At 55.0% G+C, this 21955-nt stretch overlaps 3 protein-coding genes across 3 annotated transcripts; 1 reads left to right on the forward strand and 2 right to left on the reverse strand.

The window, feature by feature from the left end:
- Positions 1 to 5162: 5162 nt before the first annotated feature.
- On the reverse strand, positions 5163 to 6626 carry COCSUDRAFT_34798 (P-loop containing nucleoside triphosphate hydrolase protein; the record flags this gene model as incomplete). Its single annotated transcript, XM_005651868.1, has 4 exons — positions 5163 to 5291; positions 5591 to 5788; positions 6023 to 6190; positions 6510 to 6626. 4 exons carry the CDS (start codon positions 6624 to 6626, stop codon positions 5163 to 5165), a joined length of 612 nt encoding a protein of 203 aa, XP_005651925.1.
- A 279-nt stretch (positions 6627 to 6905) lies between these two features.
- Positions 6906 to 19571, reverse strand: COCSUDRAFT_55395 (hypothetical protein; the record flags this gene model as incomplete). The annotated part of the gene is made up of 28 exons (XM_005651869.1): positions 6906 to 7117; positions 7383 to 7455; positions 7628 to 7771; positions 7953 to 8151; positions 8403 to 8574; positions 8835 to 9054; positions 9833 to 9982; positions 10469 to 10615; positions 10911 to 11104; positions 11582 to 11907; positions 12137 to 12392; positions 12679 to 13495; positions 13753 to 13876; positions 14164 to 14368; positions 14564 to 14678; positions 14930 to 15180; positions 15445 to 15532; positions 15694 to 15825; positions 15942 to 16137; positions 16449 to 16639; positions 17083 to 17360; positions 17507 to 17834; positions 18075 to 18163; positions 18272 to 18366; positions 18500 to 18620; positions 18745 to 18875; positions 19039 to 19352; positions 19545 to 19571. 28 exons carry the CDS (start codon positions 19569 to 19571, stop codon positions 6906 to 6908), a joined length of 5595 nt encoding a protein of 1864 aa, XP_005651926.1.
- Positions 19572 to 21326: 1755 nt separating this feature from the next.
- COCSUDRAFT_83452 (hypothetical protein) lies at positions 21327 to 21882 on the forward strand (the record flags this gene model as incomplete). Its single annotated transcript, XM_005652319.1, has 2 exons — positions 21327 to 21467; positions 21682 to 21882. The coding sequence occupies 2 exons, from the start codon at positions 21327 to 21329 to the stop codon at positions 21880 to 21882; spliced, it is 342 nt and encodes a 113-aa protein (XP_005652376.1).
- Between the last annotated feature and the right edge of the window lie 73 nt (positions 21883 to 21955).

Below are 21955 nucleotides of genomic sequence, written 5' to 3' on the forward strand. Positions count from 1 at the left end.
GAGCTCCATGCAACCCCCTCGCTGGATTCTCGATGCAAGCGAAGTGAGAGGAAGGAATGTCCTGCATGTTGCAGCCCTGTTCAGCTCGCCTTATTAAGGTGCCTGACAGGAGGCTGAGTGCTGGCCGGCTTTGCATGCGTTGGGAAGTGTCGGATCATAAGCTGATCAGCGTGTGTGATGGTGCAGTCATATGAAGGACAGGAGGAAGACCTGCATGGAGAAAATGACAACCTGAGATTCAATCTCCACAACGCCAACCTGCAGAAGGAGCTTGCACAGGCCGACAGGGAAAGACTGGTGAGCCCACGTCCACTTGACTGCCCCATTCCCTGGCTGGCCGATGCTGTGTACAGTAGCGCCAGAGACGCTTGATGCGCCTGTTGCTGCTGATGTCAGCAAGCCAAAATAGGACATGCACTAGAGTTGCAAGAGCGTGTGTGTGTTACCACTGCTTGACGTACTAGTACAAATCGTGCGCTGTCGTGCAGGCCAAGGAGAATGCGCAGCTCAAGGCCGATCATGACCGGCGCAAGGGAATGCTGGCCAACACACAACAGCTGCCCGTCCTCCCACCGGTAAGGGCCTGGATTCATCTGTTCTGTTGCCATTAGCCCAAAAGCACTAGCAGCCCCACCTGGAGTGCTGCAAGAGCGTGGACTGCTTCTGATTGATCTGCACAATGGTGCTCATCAATTGCCTGTCGCAGCTTGCTGAGAAATGTCAGCAGGAGTAGATCACTCCTCCGTGTGTCATCTTCGTACCATGAGGCAGGACCATCTCACTGGTGTTGCCAAAGCAATTTCCAAGATGTCATGCTGGGCGCTGACCCTGGAAATAAGAGTCAGGCGTGAGTCAGTCCTTAGGTGATATGACTGATTGAATGGTTAATCCTGCGCTGTGCACTGCAGTGCGCACAGAGCGGTGTGGAGTGGCGGCACGTGGCTAAGGGCGGCTACGGGGCCGTAAAGAGGGGCTGCCTGCCCGTAGCAATGAAGATGGCCCTTGCGGGCCAGCAGGACGTCCTCATATACGAGGCAAAGGCAATGATGAGAATGAATCATCCGCACATCCTGCGGCCGCTAGTCTTGCTGGAGGACGAGGAGGGGCTGCAGGGCATGGTGATGGAGTGGTTTGGGAAGGGCGATCTGCACACTATCTCCAGGTGCGCGCAAGCCCATTCTCGGTGGCCCTTGTGTCATTGAGTCTGGCCGGTGGCATGTGCAGCTGCCTAACTACTTCCTGTTGGCATGCACCTTGCATGTGTGTCATGAGCATGCAGCGCACCGTGTTTCCAAACGTGTGCCCTCTCCCTGTGTTTCAGAAGGAAGGCCCTCTTCTAGAGCAGGATGCACTGAGGTCGCCTGACAGCACATGCTGAGAGCTGCTGTTCTGTAGGCGTGGTACCGACCGCGCCACGCTGCCGCTACAGCAGCAGCTGCACTACATCGTACAGGCCTGCGACGGGATGATACATGCAAACGGCATGGGCATCTTCAACTACGACATTAAGCCGGAGAATGTGTTTATTCGCAAGGACGACAGCATCGTCATGGGCGACTGGGGCCTGGCTGTATACTGCGAGAAGCCCGTCAGCTTCAGGTGCGGACCCCCCCCTCTCCTTGCATGCAGATAGGCACATGCCGCCAGCTGTCGCCCCACTTCCGTCTGCGCCATAATTGGTACCTATACTCTGCGCTGTGCTGACACTTCGATGCATCTAAGGGGATAGGATGAATCTCGTGTCTGTGAATCCCTACACAGCTCTTTTTTGCGCAAGCAAGGCGGCATCTTGGGTGGGTTGTAACCCTGGCTGAGCAAAGCAAAGTGATGTTTTGTCGGCTGCGCGCGCAGGGGCACGGTGGGCTACACGATGCCCGAGGCCATCGACCCGGCGCATAAAGTCACCGGTGGCGACATGGACGCGTACGCCATCGCCGCGGTGGGGGCGTCACTGCTCTCCGGCAAGCACAGATTCTTTCAGCTGAAGGCGCTGTACGAGCAGCTGCCGGAGAGTGAGGTGACGCGCGTGCGTGAGGCGCTGCGGAAGGCCGGCCACATTCTGACCTGCGAGCACCGGCAGTTCGCGATGGCGCAGTATATGGGCTTCATCACTCTGGTGCGCCTGCCTCTTGCTTTCCTGTTCCCTTGCCTGCCTGCAAGATCATCACCTGAGATTGCAGATTTCTATACTGCAGCGAAGTCTGGTTAGAGACATGCTGTGGCTGTGATGCTTGCTTGGCAGACTCTTCCTGCCCACCATCTTCAATACTGCTGCAGTCGTTTGATTTCAGGCTGCCAGTGATGACCCTTTCCTTGTAGGCCCCAGGGAAGCCGGTTGTTGATGGGGAATGTCCTGACCTGAGTTGCTGGCATTGCAGGCGGTCCAGTCACCGCGGCAGCTGCCGCCCTGCGCCGACAAGTGGATCCAGCACATGACCGCGGCGCTGGCACCTGTGAAGGACCCTGCCTCGAGGAGCAGCTTCAGCCTGGAACACACTCGGCGCATCGCCATGGAATGCCTGGCAGAGCTGCAGAAGGACGGGAAGGAGGGCTGGCGCGGGCTGTACAAGGCAAAGGCGGCCGCACCCGCCCCGACCGCCGCCCCGGCCGCAGCCGCCGCCCCGGCCGCGGATGCCATCAGTGTTGCCACCCTCCCACAGGGCATCCTGGGCAGCCTGTGCAGGCTCGTTGGCTGAGCTGACAGGGCCCTGGCAATCGCTGCATTTCTTTCTATCTCAGACTGCCACGCATAGGAGGGCAGCGCTCAGGTTTACTCAGCTTACGTCAGCCTGATGAGCTGGCGCAGCACGGTGACTCACAATGGGCAGGCTGAAGCTGCCCATAATGAAGAGACCTCAGATGCTGGCAGATCAGCTTCTTTTTTAGTCACAGCAGGAAGATCGTATGCGCAGCAGTGTTCAGTGTTGTACAGCTGCAGTCTTTAATTGCCTGCACAGTGGGCAGGGGGCCTAAACGTTGCTCATTGTATTGAAGCGGCCACACATGGTTCAGTCTCCATGTTTTCTATTTACAAGACCTCACAGCTTGTTGGGAGCGCTCGAGTTTGAGCTGTCAAAGAGTTCGGCCTTTGATATTTTTCAGGTTTCCTGTTGACGTCTGGAACCGTTGGCTGGTTTTCTGTCTGTTGGGGCATCAGGTTGGGAGATGAGTGCCTTTGAGTTGCTGCATTCAATTTGAGATCAAGCCAGCAATGTCCTGTGCTGTTGCATGTTGAGCTGGGAAGCGGTTGGATCGGGCTGGCAAGATGGATGGCATTGCTCAGACGAGAGGCAGTATTAATCTGCCGCTTTTAAGTTTAAGACAATGCAAGTACTGCAGGACCGTATGTCTCGAGGCCTGAACATGTGTGAAACAATGCCCGGAATATCAACAACTGTGGGCAGACAATTGCATCAAAAGGAGGTTGATTGGAAACACTGAAAGCTGTTGAACGCAGTGCCATGGCAAGCAACTAATGACCATTGGTTGATGAAACACCAGCAACATGTAATCACCCATTTCAGACCGGTCTTCACACAAAGCCTTTCGTTGAGTGCCATCTGTGTGCTTCTCAGCTTGCACATGGCAGCATAACACTTTGTTGAGACTGTCTTGAGATCGTCCTACACCACCAATTCCAACAGCCTCCATATGCATAAGGTTGCACTTCAGCAGTTAGCATTGGCATCCGGATCCATCCATCAGGCAACACCTCTGTAGCGGCCTCTATCTGGCGCAACAAGAGCACCCTGTGCTGCTGTATCATCTGCTGCATGCACCTCCAGTGGAAAGTATTTGCCCCCCAGTGGGCAGCTCCTGGTGCTGCCTAGACCTCAGCCGAAGCACCTGTCCCTGTCACACGAGAAAGATCTTCCCAAGGGAGCAGACAGCAGTTGGAAGCTGCCATCCTTGGCAAGCACTGTACCTGGCAATGGGATCGGCTGATGGATTCACATGGGTCGTGGGTCCTTGCACATCTGTTGCAGGGTGATGGGCAATGCTGCTTGCTGCACAAATCGACATGGGCTCACTGGTGAACAGGAGGCAAGGCAATATTGATTGACATTAATGCAGGGCGCGCTGGCAGATGAGCACCTGATTTTTGTCACGGCGCAGGTGCAGAGTACAGCCTTGATGTCGCCAATCAATCATTGATCCCTCTCGTTCTCCTCCTGCACAGGCGTTCGTATGATATGTTTTTGTCTCTGTCACCAAGCACCAGATCCGATAGCGTGCACAATCGATGAGCTGGCACAGACACGTTCTTGCGCATGCCTGACCTCAAAAATTTTGTTATTTTAATTAGCTCACAGAGATCTTTGCACAAGAGATAACATTGGTGCATGTGCCGCACAGCAGCAAGTTGAGACCAGGAATGAATAATGCTCAGCGCTGACAAACATGCAGCTGACAATTGGGTTGTGTCATAAGGTCAAAGATGCACCAGAATACGCATGCAGAGGCTGCGGTGTATAATGATGTCGGGTCAAGACATTAAGGAGCCCAGAGTGGACATGTTGGAAGCAAAGTAGGTAACCAGACAGAGCAAGCCTTGCTTGGAAGCCTTTACATGTTGATCCAGCAACGGGGTGAAAATCATCCCCGAGACACAGAAAATTCTGCTAGATAGAAAGGGCAATCATTATACCGATGGAGTGTATTCTGCAACATGTAAGACTTGCTTCATCCCTTTGCTTCAACAGGCATTGATTCGCATAGTAAAAAATACAGCCTCTTGCCACTGGCAACTACCTATCTTAATGGGATCCTCAAGGGTCAAGTGATACAAATAATTGCCATGGCGAGGCTTCAGCTGTTAAGGCTTCTGCATTGCAACCCAAGGTGGCCACCATATGTTCCGCAACACATGCCAGCCTTTAACTGCCCGGACGAGCCTTGCATGCCTCGCCCCTCCTGCCCTGACGAGCTTTTTCACGCAATCCAACAAATAAATACGCACACCACGACCCATACAGCACAACGCAGCTCAGCCCAACTCTCAACTTGACAGTTGAACGGCTGCATCGCCAACATGTGCCATGATGCCTGCGCCCTCTGCTCCCACGCATCAATGCAGCGCGGCAACGGGCAGTGTGCTAGCAGGCACTGCATTCGTCCCAAAAAAAGAGCGCAGCACCATTGAGCAGCCTCACATGGTAGCATCAGCCCTGCAGGATTTCGCCCACCACTGACAGGAACACCTGTTCTAGCGTGGGCATGGACAGGCCGTACGCCTGCACTCCAAGATCTGCCTTTGCAGCCTCCATCGCCCGAAACACCCGCGCCATCGACTGTGCAGCATGAAACACAGCACCACTCAGTCAAGCTGACACCAGACCATTCATTTCTGCAGAGACAGGCCTTTCCAGGACCTCATAGCACCAGTATGGGACCTGCTGGCACTGCAGCTCTCGAGGAAAGCTGCACAAGATTTGACTGCATGCTCCAGTGGGTCTTGTTGACCCCTGCCCCAGGGAATCTATGCGCCAGCAGGTCTTACCAAGGCAGGCAAGATCAGGGCACCGATGCCCGTGAAGCGATGCAGATAGATCACTAATGGGGTCAGTAACATAGGAGTGTCATTAGTCACCTGGCCGCACGCGGGCAGCCGGAACTTGGCGCGGCCGAAGTGGCGGTCCTCGGTCTCCTCGCCGCCGAGCTCGCGCGCCACGTAGGCGGCCAGCCGAGCCTGCGCCGCGTCATCATCCGCAGCGTGCACCTCCAGTAGATAGCCGCCGCCGAAGCGCAGCTTCAGGTGCGAGCTTGAGCCCAGGCACCGCAGCCGCCCCTGCCACAGCGCATGGACTCAGCTCAGAATCAACCAGGAATGGGCTGAACCCAATATGGCAAAATTCAGGATGAAGTTTGGTGCACAGCTTCATGAGCACATCGCGACAGCTTCTCCTCAGGCTGTCGCGCACAGTCACCCTGTGGTGTTTGTCAGCAGCACTTGTTGCCAAGCCCTCAAGAACAGTACAAGACACCGGGAAAAAAAATGACAAGGCCGAGTGCGGGTGAACACCTGGTGCATGATGCCGACGCGGGTGCAGAGGGCCTCGCACTCCTCCATGCTGTGAGTGGTCAGCACCACAGCCAAGCCGTCTGACTTGGCACCGCCGACGAATGCGCCATCGCGTTTACCAGTGGCCTCTATGATGAAGCTCCACATCGCCCTCCGCGCGCCGGGGTCCTGTCACAGCACTCAGCGCTCAGCCTAAAAAATAAAGGAAGGATGCAAGCAGAGGCTTCTCGAGAAATCCCAGCACACTGTGATTCCTAATTTGTAAAAATTTTGTTTTTCTGACGTCAGGGAGTACAATGGCAGCTCAGGCACACTGCTGCATACAGCCTCCATGAAGGGTGCATCTGTGACATTTGAACCTCCTGGCAATCTCAAGGCCTTCAAATCTTTCTTCTACAGAAGCAAGTTTGCTGGACCACAGTATGACAGGCTCATACTTATGTCATGATTACTAAGAACAAAAATTCCCAAGCTTGTGAAGGCTCACCATGCCAGACGAGGGCTCGTCCAGGAGAACGGCGTCGACGCCGCCAACGAGTGCGATGCCGAGCGCGAGCTTTCGCCGGCTGCCGCCGCTGTACTCCCCGGCCGGGCGCGCCGCCATCTCAGCCGGCAGCGCCACGCGCGTCAGCACCCGCGCCACCTCAGCCGCCACCTCACCCTCCGCCACCCCCTGCACAAACCACCCAATACTAAAACACAAGATTGATGAGCACACGTTGATCTTTGGCACGGCTAGGAGAGAGCAGGAACTCTCCGGATTTGAGAATTTGCGCAGCATCTGCTTTAGGTGAGTCGTGTCGTATGTCAAGCAGAACACACAATTCGGAGCCTGCAGAAGCTGGTATCATGGACAGAGCGGGTGACAGGTGGACAACAGGTGTCAAGATCTGGGCCGTGCCTTGAGACGGGCGTAGAGGGAGAGGTGTTCGCGCGCGGAGAGCAGCTCTAGCAGAGGGTCCTGCTGCGGGCAGAAACCCAGCAGCGCGCGGCCGGTCGCAGCGCCTTCGCCCATCACGCTCATGCCGTTGACAAGTGCGTCACCGCCGGTCGCGCGCGCCCGCCCCGTCAGCAGCGCCAGCGTCGTCGTCTTGCCTGTGAGCGTGCAAAGAGAGCGATTCGACAAGGGGATATTTGATGAGTTCCATAGCGTTACAGGCTCAGGCATGCAACATCACGTGATCAATTTCTTAATAGAGGGCAAAGATTTTGTGGATATCCCTTGTGCATACAGAAATAGCTGGAGAACATGCATTTCCTTGTAAAAGACAAAAAGGAGGTAATTTTGGTTTTTGCAGGCCAATGTGGCGTTGTGATGGCACGCGGGGAAGCAAGGCAGGCAGTGTGTTGGGAGGTGAACCTGCTCCGTTGGGACCCAGCAGGCCAAAGCGCTCCCCAGGAGGCACTCCCAGGCACAGATCGTGCACCGCCACCTGTGTGCATGGACACCAAGGAATGAGCAAGATCCCTTTTACAGCTCAAACATAATCTGCACATGCCGGCAACAAAATTGGATGCAGCCGAATGAGGTTCAGCCAGGCAGGCCCATCAATCGATAAAATATCAACAGCGGATTTGTCCCTTTTCTATACTGGTGCTAGCCACCTTGGGAGGTTCGCCCTCGTAGACCTTGCGCAGGTTGCGCAGGCACAGGCTGTCCCCCCTGGCTCCGCCTGTCGTGACGCGTTCCCTCTCTGCTGCCACGTCATCATCCTCCCTCACACCCGCCCCCGCCCCCTCCTCCGCAGCCTGCCACAAGCATGACCAAAAACCTCAGACACCACGAAAATCAGCAAAGTGTTTTTCATCCGATATTGTTCCGCAGCTTGCAAGATATCTAGTGGGGATCGATGGCTAAAGTGGCAGACTTGACAAGGACTTCTAATGCGGGATGGTAATATATGCTCACGGATTTAAAAATCGGTCGCACCTGCACGGCAAGGACCAGGGCCTGTGCTTCCTCATCCCACTGCTCTGGTGCGGCCCCTGCAGCAGCCCCATTTGCAGCCGCGCCCTCCATGTCGGTCATCTGCACAGCCCTATTCCCCTCCCCAACATGCACATACTCCCCACTGCCGTCCCGCCCCCTCAACAGGTTCTTGAACTGGCGCCTGCCTACTCCCACCGCCCTGCACACAAGGGACCATACCCCTCAGCTCTGCATGCCAGCGTCTGCACAGGTACAGACCCACCGATGAGATATAATGGAGGTCATCAAAGCGAAGTACCCAAGGAATGATGCCATGAGCAAGGCATTCCACGCTCTGCAGATGATGAAGCATTCCAGTGGCACAGAACGTGCCAGGAGCTGGTGCAGGGGCAGCAACATTTTCTTTGTCAACAGTGGCCGGAGAGAAGGTGCCAGGAGAAAGGTGCCCACCAGAACGTGTAAGAGCGGAGGGTGGAGCAGAGGGATGTGCCATGGCGATTGTTATGATCCAGCCACAGCGCCAGAGCGAAATAGAAGAACGCCTCCAGGACCAGCAGTGTTAGAGGGCGTCCCAGTGTGTCCCAGTCCACCACCCTCCCATAGTCCAGATCCATCTGGCCTCCTGTGCAAGTCAGCAGCTTCCCATAAGCTGAGGCAACAGGCATTCCATCATGTGAGCCATTTAGCAGCAAGGCCGCCTTGTCAGCTGCCACTGGTAGTGATTTGAGCATCTCATGTTTCCTGTTGCAAAAACATGCCAAGCCAACAAATTATCAAGTCAACATTGGTCTGCTCGATGGTGCTGAATGGTGCTCAATTGATATACTCCCAACCCGCCTGTGGTCTGCTGCATGGCGGAGTCCGAGGCGGCCGTCCCGTCACCGGCCGGCATATCCGCGCCAAAGCGCGCGCGTGCGAGGTCCTTCTCGAAGTTGAAGCGGGTGAGCTCAATCAGCCCCTCGCCCAGCAGGAATGGCGGCTGCACGCGGAAGATGTGCACCAGCACGGCCTGCAGCGCCTGCGTCTTGGGGATGAGCCGCATCACGTACGAGCCAGTCACCGCCACAAAGCCCAGCGTGAATGACAGCGCCGCCACCGAAACCTGTACCACACAAAAGTCTCCTGTAGTGCTCAAAGTAACCCCACAATAAGTACTATTTTTGCGCCTGCTGTATGATTATATGACAGGTTATCAAGTGCAGGAGGTTGACTGCCGGATTCAGAAAAAAGCTTTGTTGCAGCCCAAAAAGCCCACTGTCCCAGTGAAGTGGGCCTATTTTGGGGTTGCGGAAAGCCGAAACAACAGCTTTTGAGCGTGCAGGAAAACCTGGAATCCTGTTCAATAAATGGGTTTTGAGAAAGTGGGTGACTTAGTTTGAGCGCTACATCATCAGCCGCTTGTAATTCGTCCATACTGCGTACATTCATTGGCTGTGGCATGCTGTAAGTTGGCTGCGGCAAACTGTCCACACAAAAAACATCACTGGTTTCAAGGCGTTTGCAATATGCTTGCAATGGTCTCCCATAAACGCTGAAAGTCTCTCAAGCCACAGACAAACAGCCATGGAGGAGACCATCGGAAGCACTGCCTTGCCAGGAGGAAAAGCGGCAAACAAATTTGCAACCACTTGGCCAAGGAGACTCTTCCTGGTGCCATGCTGGAGTGGACTGCAAAAACGCCAAACAGAGTTTCTTGGGGCTTTTAAAAGCAAATTGTCGTGCAAAGAGGCTGTGGAGCAGGGCGCAGTCCTGTCAGGTCCAAGTAAGTTGCCAGTATGTATGATAGATGCACCCGGTCTTTGCTTTGTGTTTAGGAATAGCATTTGGGGGCGTGCCTGAGCCGCGGAGGGGGAGGAGAAGGAGAAGGAGTAGCAGTAGACGAGCGGGATGACGGCTGCGCCATAAGCAAGAAGCAGGGCGAAGGTGCCAAGCGCCTGCTCCACGCTGCCCACCGTTGCGCGATCGCCGTACGCCGCAAAAACCCCCAGCGAGAGCAGCGCCACAACCACATATGTACCCATGTCCCACACCTGCATTTAGATGAATGGGTTGATTCTTCATCTGTGCAGACAGGTTTTCTAGTAGCAAGGGAAGCAAGCCCGATAAATGATTTCTTTGCCACGCATTGCCGGGACGAGAGATTCCGTTTGAAGGGGCTTCTCACCCTGGCAATGCAAGGCAGAAAACACATCAATGGGGCTTGTGGGTTTCCACTGTATCTGGCTGATATCCATGATGGACGTGTGATACCAAGGACACAATCGAGGTGTGCGGTGCAGGCTCACAGACGCTCTCACGAGGCTTCATGCAGAAACAAGCCTTGAAATTGACTCATTCCTCCATTACTTCATTTTCACTTCATTCACTGAGGTTTATTTTCATTCATTCATTCATTCATTCATTCATTCATTCATTCATTCATTCATTCATTCATTCATTCATTCTCATTATTACACAGCTTGATGCCAAAACAAGCCTTAAATTCAGAAAGAAGGAGCGGGGATTTGGGGTCTCACGTAGGTGCCGGCCCAGTAGATGAGGGGCGGGCAGCCGGAGAGCAGCTGCAGGTGGTGCGCCTGCGACGCCTCCTCCACTACCGGGCTGATGGCAAACGCACCGCTCAGGTAGCATAGCGGCACCAGCACAAACAGCGCCGCCAACACCTGCACAACTCATCATATCACAACACATTTCTGCACATATCTTAGGCTAGACTGCATCCCTGCCTTCACATTGCTTGCCCTGTGAGGAGCTGTAATTTCTGTTCAGCTTGCGCTCCGATGTAGACATGCTGGGAAGGCGTTTCCAGGTCAGCTTCTCTGGACACATGAAGAGGCAACTATATGAAGCAATCAAGCAAAGGGTCAATAATATGGAGAATCAATCATAATAATAACCATCATATCACATGACTGTAGCATATGAAGAATCAAGGACGGAGGCGGATGCAGGCCTCACCGTGAGCAGGCTGTCCAGTTTGACAGACTCCTCGGAGGACAGAGGCAGCGGATGCGACTTGACCGTGAAGGCCGGGGCGACCGCGCTGGCGTTGCCTGTCCTGGCCACCTCCAGGGCCCCCAGCGAGCCGTGCAGCCCCGACAGCAGCGCCGGCAGCGAGTGGTAGCTGGACGAGTTGTGCAGCAGCATCACCCCTGCGCATCAAAGATAGCATCCTGTCATCCTTCACCATAAGCCTGCCTGTGCATTGCCCATATTCAAGCATCGTTTTGCTGCCACATTTAGCTTCCATTTAAAATCCTTCTTACACACACTGCTGGGCGTTATCGTGCCCAGTCTCCCTTGACCCTGTGATGGGGTCCCGTCACTTTAGCTTGGCATGAGAGGATCAAGTGCTCTATTGCAATCTGTCAGAGGTGAATGATACTAGCAGAGAGACCAGGCATACAATCATCATCATCCATGCACGCCCTCCCATTACACATGTGGTTCTCAGCCAGCAAAGGTATTATGTATCATTACTCATATTAATAATATCATTTATCTTGTTTCTTCTGTTGAACTTATGCTCAATCTTTGAACAATTGATAAATTATGTTTTTCCTATTTTGCGCTTTTCCTGCGGAAAGAAGAATGCAGACTTAAAGTGGAGGCTGTGGGAATCGACGGACCTGGGTGGTCCTGGAAGCGCCTGATCAGGCGCGAGACAACTCGGCTCTCAGGCGTGCTCAGCTGGGGAAGCAGCCCGGCGCCCAGCTGCCCGCTGCCCGCTGTGGGCAGCCTGGCGGGCAGGAAGCTGCCCAGAAGGGGCAGCATGTTCAGCAGCTGCCCCGTGCCCACATTGCTGATGCTTTGATTGAGATCACGCAGCGCGTCGGGAATGTGGCGGATAACGGGGTCGTCAAAAACGAGCGCCCCGTACTGCGCGGCCGCCCCCGCCGCCTTGTCTTTGAGCAGCTGCTGCGACAGCTGCATGCTGTCGTTGGCCGCCGTCGGCCTGAACCGCATCAGACGCACTCAGCTTTAACCTCCTCACAATGTTATTTGAAGAGTTCAAATCGTCCCGCGATGCCTCCCCCTCTGAATGTCCTGACCGGAAGAGGAGGTGCACCAGCCGAGCAGCTAGCACTTTGCCTCCTCTGCATGCACGAATTGACCGGGAAGGGAGGAACACACGACAAGCAAACATATCACTGCCGCTACTGCAAGCAAAAGCTGCAAGTGACGGTGCGTGCCTGAAGTGCAGGGCGCTTCCGCAGGGGCCCGTGTCAGGCCGGTCGCTGGGCGCGCCCTTTATAATACAGGGGGCGAGGCCGAGAGGCGCGTTGGCGACGATGACAGGGTCTCGCTGCAGCATGGAGGTGAAGTCGAGGGTGATGGTGGGCGAGGAGGGATCAATGTTGACCTTCAGGATGGCCAGCACGAGGCAGATGGCTGCCACCGGCAGCAGCAGCTGGAACAGCATCCCCTTCTTGTCCCGCCCTGCGCAGGTCAGCCGGTCCAGTCAGCATGTTGCTACATTGGTTGAATACACGGTCGAATGCCATGTCAGCACTGTGCGTGACTTGGACACTGATGTGACTTCGAAATCACATTACAGCTGTCAACCCAGGTACATTGCCTGTGCTCGCTTGTGAGGAAGGCTCTGAAGCCTTCTTTAAAAAAGCTCAAAGTAACCCTGTCATCCCTGGAGCTGACTTCACAACTCAAAGGGGCACCCATGGTGTTTGCAACAGGAGGGGAGGGCATGAGGCATCAGCAGTCTTACCGGCGATGATGGCGCGCTTGCGCAGCATTTCCCTGAAGGCCACGCACGCGCGTTCCCTCCTCCCCCGCTGCTTCGGCGCAGGGTCATGCAGCGGCACCTCCTCCAGCACTTCCTCTATACAGTGCACCTCCCCGGTCCCATTCACGCTCACACCTGCAGCCGCGCAATCCGCTGTAGTACGCACCGCACTCGCCCCTGCATCCTCTCCCTTGCCCGCCGCCTCCTCAGCAGTTCCTGTCAAAGGGGTGTCCTGGTTGCGCTGCCTGCTGGTGCCGGCCACCTGGCTGCTCCTCTCCGGAGTCTTGGCGCTCGGCTGATCGCCGTCTGCCTCCTCCCCAGCCGCCAGCACGGACGACAGCGCCTCAGCTGAGTCATCCCTGCTGATCGGCAGCGGCGCCGACGGGCCCTCGGCTTCCTCGGCTGCGCCCGCCTCTCCCCCGTTGCGCGATGCCGGCCGGCTACCGCAAGCTTCCACGCCTGCACCGCTCCCATCGCTGCTAGCTGGTGATTGAGTCAACCCTGCCTGCCCGCTGTTACCTGCCGCCAAAGAACCAGCGCTATCGGGAGAGGTGCTGGACTGGGATTGTTTGGTTTGCGGTGTCAGCGTAATTTCGCAGCGGCCGTCAGCGGCGGCGGAGTCGGCGGCGGAGGGATTGCCGTCGCGCTGGTGGGACTCGGCGGTGCAGCGCAGGAAGACTTCCTCGAGCGTGGGCATGGACACCGCGTAGTGTGTCACCCCCAGCTCACCGCTGCGCGCCTCCAGCGCCTCCAGCATGTCTGCAAAACGTCCCCTCCACTCCATTGGCAGCTGGTACACCTGCGTTCAAGGAAACAAGAGCACGCTTGTCAGGAAGACAGTGTCGCACAAAAAGCCTGCAAAACCAGGCTAAGGCTTTTTGTGAGCGGGCTCCCTACAAAACGAGTAAGGGATGGCTCTGCCTGCCCAAAACCATACCCTTGAGAGGAAGTGGTAATGAGCATTCCTTTCACGCGTGCTGAGGCGCATGCACTGTGGCAGATTTTTCAATTACCGCACTGGATGTAATGATGGAGGTCTTGGAAGTGTGTGCGCACCAGCTCTGACCCAGAAGACCGCAGGATCTGGGCGCTCGGGGCATGGCTTGTGAGGAGGCTGTGAATCCCTGCCTTGTCTGGCGGCGCGTCCGCCCTCAACGAAGTGTTCATGGTGAGTGTGTACCTGGAAACAGCAGTGTTACGTCACTGAGACAACAAGTCTTGTGCAACTACCGAGAAAATCATATCGGCAAAGGGGAGATAGAGGCAAGAAGTGGTGCCCGCAGCGGCCGCGAGGCCCATCGACCCTGATGGGTTTGTTGCTGATCACCCTTAGTTTCATTCATCACCCCATCTCTCAGGGGTATTTATTCCATTATGTTACTATATCTATTCCATCACAGCAACTGATCTCTAAGGCAATCGCCCTGAAATCGATTGGCCGGAAATCAACAGAGCCAGAAAGCTCACCCGCTGCTGTATTGCTGCTTGAGGAGAAGGGAAGGCCCCCAGCACTGCAGCCGCCCCTCAGCCATGATGGCCACGCTGTCAGACAGCAGGTCGGCCTCGTCCATGAAGTGCGTGGTCAGCAGCATGGCCCGCCCCTTCTTGTACTTGGACAGGATGCTCCACAGCGCCCTCCTCGACGACGGATCCACTCCGCTTGTAGGCTCATCTGTCCCACAGTTCCAATCAGTGTCAACATGGCTTTCAGAGCCTTGACTGCCTGCTCTGCATGTGGGAGAATTGGACAGGGCAAGACTGTCCATTAGACATTTGAGGTGGCTCGGGTGGCTCCAATAGGTCCCCATAATGAAGCGATAGATGTACATCAAAAAGAATGGCAGCACTGCTTATGAAGGCTGCTCACCAAGGAGGACGACTTTGGAGCTGCCAAGGAGGGCGAGTGCAACCTGCAGCTTGCGCTTCATGCCACCGGAGAGAGCGTTTGCCTTGCAATCCCTCTTGTCCTGCAAACCCACCGCCTGCATGCAGAAGATATCTACCCATCAGCATCAATCATAGCTATTCAAACATAATCTCTGAAGCCTGGGATCCACTCCAACAGGCACCATATCCAAACAAAGCAGTCATGTAGTAGACATATGGTCAAGGGCATTGCAAGGCTGTCTAACAAAGCTCTCCATGTCTCTGCTGTAGAACCTGGCATGTTTTCTTTACTGGCACACACGCGAGCGTCCGGCAGGGTTTATTTGATTAGGAAACAATCAGTCACCTCGATGATCTGGGCGCTGGCAGCGTCAGCAGCCTGGCTGAAGGCGCCGCCGGAGAGGCCCTTGATGGCGCAGAAGAGCAGCAGGTGCTCCCACACGGTCAGGCTGCCAAAGAGCACGTTCGCCTGCGGGCAGTAGCCGATGTGCTGCCGCGCGTGCGCCGCCGCCCGCATCACGTCGTGACCCATCACCGTGCAGCCGCCCGCCGTCGGCCGCAGCAGCCCCGTCAGCATTCCCACCGCTGTCGTTTTCCCTGCGCGCAGAGTGCAATGCAGATATTATCATGGTGATTGGAGCAGCACACTGTGGCCGAGGGTGCCACAGGCTTTCGTGGCCTGTGAGAGCAAGGCCGAGAGACCCTTGCCAAGGATGCGTACTTGCTTGTCCTTGGCAAGGGTACCGGCATGCTGTTTGCAAGACTAGCTTCAGCCAGAAACAGCCAATATAGCTCCGGTGCAAAGGAGGAACATGGGCATGCCATGGTGGGGGAAAAAGGAGGGAATCAAGCAATGCGCACCGGCTCCGTTGTGACCCAGCAGGGCTGTGACCTCGCCCATGCGCAGGTGGAGTGACAGGTTGTGGACTGCCACATGCTGGCCATACACCTGCAGATAGCAGACCATTTTCCTCGGTATCAGCCCTTACACTGCCCTTATGCATCCGCCCTTGAGCACCATATCCCTAAATCTGACAAGGTGAAGGAAAAATACGAGCACATTCAAGCTTCTCTAAAGAGAGACTGCTTGGGCAGGGGAGGCCAGATCACCTTGCGCAGATTGGTCATCTGGGCCAACGTGGGGGGGCCCACAGCAGCGCCATCTGAGCCAGAACCATTGCCTGCCTCAACATCCGCAGGCGGCCTCATCCCCATGTCTGTGTTGTCCCCTTCCAGATCCACCTGCATTCCACAGCGTACACATTTATATTCTAAGACACTCTTAAGCGCCCATAGCACGCACCCCTCACACTGTACAGACACGTGCACAGTGTCATGAGTAGTTTGTGCTTGAGCACCTGCTGGTAAGACAATGCCTCCTCCCGGTCACGATTCAGCCGCAGGAGCTGTTTGACACTAGTTAGTGATTGTTTCAGGGCAGCAGCCACGTTGAGGTTGTCCTCCACATCCCCCGTGGCCCAGTAGGAGTGGCTGCATGGGAACCACCACGGCAGCCTCGGCCCGTACGGCGACGGCAGCACCTTCTCAAGATACCTGCACATGCAAACGTGATGCTAGATCCGACCTTGTCACTCGCCTTCTGAATTCCGACACAACAAGAAAATGCAACTTCTTCCGGTCAGCATTGGACTTCGGCAAGCACAGAGACGATAAAATACAGCAGAGGGTTTGACATCCTTTTCCTTTCATACACCACAAGAAGTGTCAGGGTCAATTGCCAGTTACAGGGAATCATGCTCTACTTACATGTCAAAGTTTTTTATATTCGCAAAAAAAAGTCCCCTGTAACATGCGTTTGCAATGCCACATCTCTTTCAGTCTTCAATTTATTCAGCCCAACTCACCAGGCCAGCAGGGAGTAGAGCTTGACATCTGCGGCCAGCATGAAGAGGATGGCGCCCATGGGGAAAGGGTCGCTCCACATGTTGGACCAGTGCAGCCCCTGGCCGGACCCCTCGTACTCGCCAATCAAGTCCGCCGCAAAGGTGAACGCCGATGGGCTCAGAAAGCTCACAAACACCTTGCCCACCACGGCCTGCCACACAACAGACAGTATCTTCAGCGCCTAAATTGCAGCCATCCGCTCATTATGTGTATTCTGCCCCCAGAGCTAAAGCCTCGGCACATGCTGCTGCGCGGAGAATTGCTGACATTCAGGAGGAACATTGTTGCAATTGATAGCACCTTGGGACTCATCATGAACAACTCTCCTGTGGCCCGCCGGATTACGACTCAGCGGGTGACGATCCTGCTGCGTTTGCTGTACTCCATGCTGGTAGTGTGCCTTTGATCTACAAAGGAATTCTCACACACCTGTGCCTACTTTCTCACCAGATGTTTTCTATTAAGCTTCAGACATGCATCAGCACAGTCGCAAGAAAGACCGGTTTTTTGCATTGGTCTGCCAGCTAATACTTTTTGCCGGAAGGCATGGCTCCTGCATTGCAAGAAGGGTCTCAAAAACAGCAGACAGCCCACCTGAGGGGCTTCTACGCGGAAGAAGATGTAGCGCGGCAGCAGGCAGGCGAAGTGTGCGAGCGGTGCCACGATGCCGGCAATCTTGGCGTTGTTGAAGAAGGCAGCCACCATGAGGCCAAATGCCAGCTCGCTGGCGGCGAAAAAGGCAAAGAGGATGAAGAGCAGGACTGGATCCGTGTGTCGCAGGAATGAGGTGCAGCAGACGATAGTAACCGCCACGCAGATGACCAGCAGGATGACCGCGTATGTGATCATCCAGGCCGCGTGCAGCACCCAGCCTGCCAGCAAAACACATGACCTTGGTCAACTCCTGGAGACCTTCTTCTTTAACGCCTTCTTCACTTCTTTTCTTTCATTGTCCCAAGTTGGGATGATATCTTGCACTGTCTCTCAGTGTTGCAGAATGACAGCAGGGGGAGCGCACCCTGCAGCCCCATGATACACATGGTCTCCTTGAGGCGGCGCTCGCGCTCCTCCACCACTCCGCGCACCAGCATGCTCAGCGGGTACACCAGGCTCAGGGACATGAGCAGGCCCAGCATGGGCCCCACAGCGTCGTAGAAGTCATTGTGCACATACTCGGCTGTTGGAAACACGCCGCCCCACGCCGTCCAAGCCTGCGGCGCGGCCGGGGCCGGGGACGGCGAGTCGCCGGAGCCGGTATCCAGGCTGGCCTCCAGCGAGGCGGGCAGGCCGAGGGTGTACGCGTCGATCGCCGACTGCAGCGAGAGAAAGCCCGAGGTGTAGTACTCCTGCATGGCAGAAAATACCCTTTACTTTCTACTGCAGCAGACAGCCCACAGTGTGACATCCCTCCACTCCTGATACAACGCTTGAACACTCGATTCATGGCCTCGCATGCAATATTTTGCTGCAACAAAAGGACACTATGTGGAAGGACAAGGATCTTCTCAACTTGGCAGAGTAATAAGTGACGGCTGGCGTGAGTTGTTCTGGGAAGTGAGGAACCACTGTGTGGGAGTGGTGCTGACCTTGTAGTGTATGGACACGTCATGCCTCCAGCGATTGATAGGCACCCACGTCCGCGGCACGGTGGTGAAATTCATCCTGATCGTGTAGTCTGCAGCGTGGTAGCACATTTGTCAAGCTTCACAAGCATGAAAAGCATCAAAAGCTCTCTTCAGATATGCTTTGCATATACAATGCATGGGCAGAGATGGACACATACCAGAGCCGACGGCGGACGGCCCGCTGTTGAAGACAACCAGGGCCCAGAGACGCTCAGTCTCGCTGGCTACATAATCCTCCGCATCGCTCTCAGTCCTGCATTTGTGCACCATGACACTTTGTGACCCAAAACGCTGTGATGACGCCGTTCTGTCAGATACAAGTGCTACCATGCCACGCTTCAGAAAAGCAGAGCCGGGCAGCTCGTGGGCAGCTTTGTAAGGGATACCTGAACACGCCATGGAACACGTCTGCGAAAAGCTCGTGGGAGCGGCGCAGGTGCGCAGCCAGCTGTAGCACCTCGGGCGTTGCAGGAGCAAACGCCAACTTTCCCATATCCACCAGATTACCTGCCATGACACTCATTCAATCAAGCAGCATTTCAGGGCCACCAAACCCTTCAAGACTGTTGGATACCACTGCAACTGCAGAGAGGAAGGTGAGCATTTGTGGAGGAGATTGAGTGGGGCTCACCGAGCACATTCCACCCAAAGCTGCGCTTGGCTCCTCGCAGCAGCCCCAGGATGCTGGGATCGGATTGCACCGCTGTCTGCAGCACCTTGTGGAGCAGTACGAACTCATCCAGCGTCGGCACCGGTATCGGCCTGCACACACACCAGGCACACTTTGAGATTATCTTCGTATGAAGTTGATCTTTGTGGTGCTGACTGCACACACATGCAGGTGCGTTCGTGACAAGGAGAATTTGGGGCTCTCGAGGAAGCATATGCATGTCTGTGGGGTGCACAAAACGCGGCCGACGCGCACCCGTTGCTGTCAATGAAGGCTTGGAGCAGCTTCACGGCCGCGCTGCTGAGGGCGGCGGTGGTGCTGGAGGTGTCAGCAGTGCTGACCTCACCCAGGCAGCTCTCCACCGCCGCCACATCAGCGGCGCTCGGCTGCCAGCCTGCGCCGCCCACTTTTCCGGCCGCTGCCATGCTATGCAGCAGATCCGAACAGTTGCTGCGGAGCGCCGGCGCATGCTGGAAAGGGGCTGTAAGGTTGCGGAGCGCATCTGCTGTCTCCTCCACGTAGATCTTGGCCGGGAAGTGATCCGGCGTCACTTGGGTGTATGCGATCACCTGTGCCAACCTTGGACCGTGAGCTGACTCACTTTTGCAAGCAGAGCAGCCATCAAATGCAACTCCGTATGCTGCAGTGTACAAGAGACATCTTCCGTACAAATACAAATGCATATTAGCTGCATGGACCGCACCAAGAGACTGATGAGAACGATTGGGGATAGCAGCTCCACGATTGTGCTGGCAAGGGACCTCCTCTTCAGCAAGTACTGCCTCCATAAAAGCGCCTGGCACATTCATCCAGGGTCAACACCCAGCAATGAGTAGGGCCAAGGACAGGGAAGGTGCAAGAAGTAGGGACCCAGAATGGTGCGGTTCAGGAACTACTGGGCATCAACAGACATTCAGGAATTTAAACACCTTAAGTTGCAAGACTCCCAGTCGCCAGCCAGGATCCTCTCTTTCCCATTCGTCCTCCATCAGGACCTTGCAGTTCCATGACTACATAGATGGCTGTTGGAAGACATGGAAATGATCTTCTTCAACGCATCGCCCGATGTGCAGCGGAGATACTGTATCCCAGATGCGAGGTATGCATTATCAAAAGAGGGATCCGATCGTGTCAAAACAAAAGACTAGTACAAGAACATTAGTAAGCGCGCCCTCGATGTCTTTTGTGCTCGTGTCGCGAGGACTTGTTAAATAACTTTTGATTCGTATGTATAACGACCACAGTCGTCCTGATCCTAGAGATCGTGTCTCAATTCCAATGGAAATTGACAGTTTCGTAGCTAGCTTCCAGCAGTAGCGATTAGTAACCCTAGGGCCTTGGCCCTCACGGATCGGCGATGTACGCTTGGGGCGCGACCAACGCTCAGTTTACGGAAACGCTTCAATTCTCAATCAAGAAGTCTTTGGATCCGGCGTTTTTACATAAGTACGGGATTGCGTAGCTTATGATAAACTTGAGCGATTGGATCTGCTCTCGCTTGTGCTGAGTGCATTCATTCAGATGTTTTTGCGATTCGCGATCAAGCTCACTGGTCTCGGCTCCAACAAATTGTCAACTTCATCGCTGAGCCATGCAGCATTGAAGACCTATACTGCAGCCTATAGCACAGGTAGCGAGCATGCAAATATTCTCCTGTTCCCTCAATCTTTGTCTCAGTATCCTCAGGTGAAGGATTGCTATCACTGAAGTTGCGTTTTGCTTGACTGCAGATGCGGGCCAGGAACAGGACACTCTCGTCTGGCCTCCGCCAGGAACTGCTGTGGAAGAGAATTCAGCGTTGCGGCATTTGCTGATGGCTCAGGAGGCCAGGGAAACGAGGGAGCAGGAACAGCGCGATATGGATCGCATCCAGAGTGGATCTGAAGCTCAAGGCAGTGGCCATGCACACCAGCATGACGCCCAGAGCGCTTTAAAAGCAGTGCATGATGCCCTGAAACAAAGATCCAACCTCGAGGGGCCCATTCAGTCTTCTAAGGACCTGTCGGACCTGAGGGTGCGCCATGCCCTCATTGGAAGATTATACTGTTTCCGTGTCAGCCCCGAACACCAAACAGAGGGGTGACAAGCTGTGTTGGTGCAGATTGTGGATATCCGGCCCATCCTGGCTCAAGTAGGAATGAAGACCTCTGGACCCAAGCCACTTCTGATTGATCGCCTGTGGTCAGCCATCCTGGAGGAACGCTCAACAAGCCAACCTGGTGCACAGCACAGGCAAGCAAAGCACTCCATGCATGTGCACCTCCTGTGGTCTGCATGTCTCAATGTGAAATGTGCTGCCTGTTAGTGCAGCTTACCTCCTGTTGATGATGCAGCAGGTGGGAGGACGAACTCCTGGAATCAGGAGAGACCAACACTGTGCATCCATATGCGCATGTTGTCACTGGCGAAGAGGTCTGCCTCGTGCGCTTATTGCCATTATCCTCGTGAGCATTCTTGATAATAATTCCCACTGTATTGAACGAGACAACAGGGGATTACCAGGATTTTTCCTGAATGACACTCCATGGACGTAGGTAGCTGAGATGCTGAGAGAAGCAAAGACAGACGATGTGCGTGTGCTGGATGTGCGGCAGAGGGACTGTGACTTCACGGATGAATTTGTGATTGCCACTGCCCGGTCCAAACTCCATGCACAAACTGCTGCGCAAGCAATTGTCTACCAGGTGAGCCTGCCCTTTTTCTCCTAGACTTCCTGATTTGCAAGGCGTCTCAGATTGGCTTTGCCCTTTGAGTATCTGTTTTTAGCCAAATGTATCAAGAAAGAGCTGCTTCCAGCAATGAGTGATTTCTTGGTGCAGCAGCAACTTTTTCTGGTTTGTCATCTTTAAGTGTTGTGCTCGTTCTGCAAGTGCTAATTGGGGTGCTTCGTGTGCACAGCTGAAGCAGCGGTGCAAAGAGGTGGCACCAGGGATTGTCCCATCTGTGGAAGGATTGGGGACTGACTCTTCTTCCAACTCTCAGTGGCTAGTGGTGGATTGTGGGAGTGTAGTGGCACATGTGTTTGAGGAGGGCGCCCGGGAACTGTATGATTTGGACAGTATGTGGGGTGGTCAGTCAATGTCCCTGGAAGCTGCTTAGGCTATCATGTTAGGTAACGTGTGCCAGCACCTCTTTTCCAGCAGGTACTAGCTGACAGCTGTCAGCCACGTGA

The sequence above is a fragment of the Coccomyxa subellipsoidea genome (genome assembly GCF_000258705.1).
Source record: "Coccomyxa subellipsoidea C-169, whole genome shotgun sequence".
Classification (NCBI taxonomy): Eukaryota; Viridiplantae; Chlorophyta; class Trebouxiophyceae; family Coccomyxaceae; genus Coccomyxa; species Coccomyxa subellipsoidea.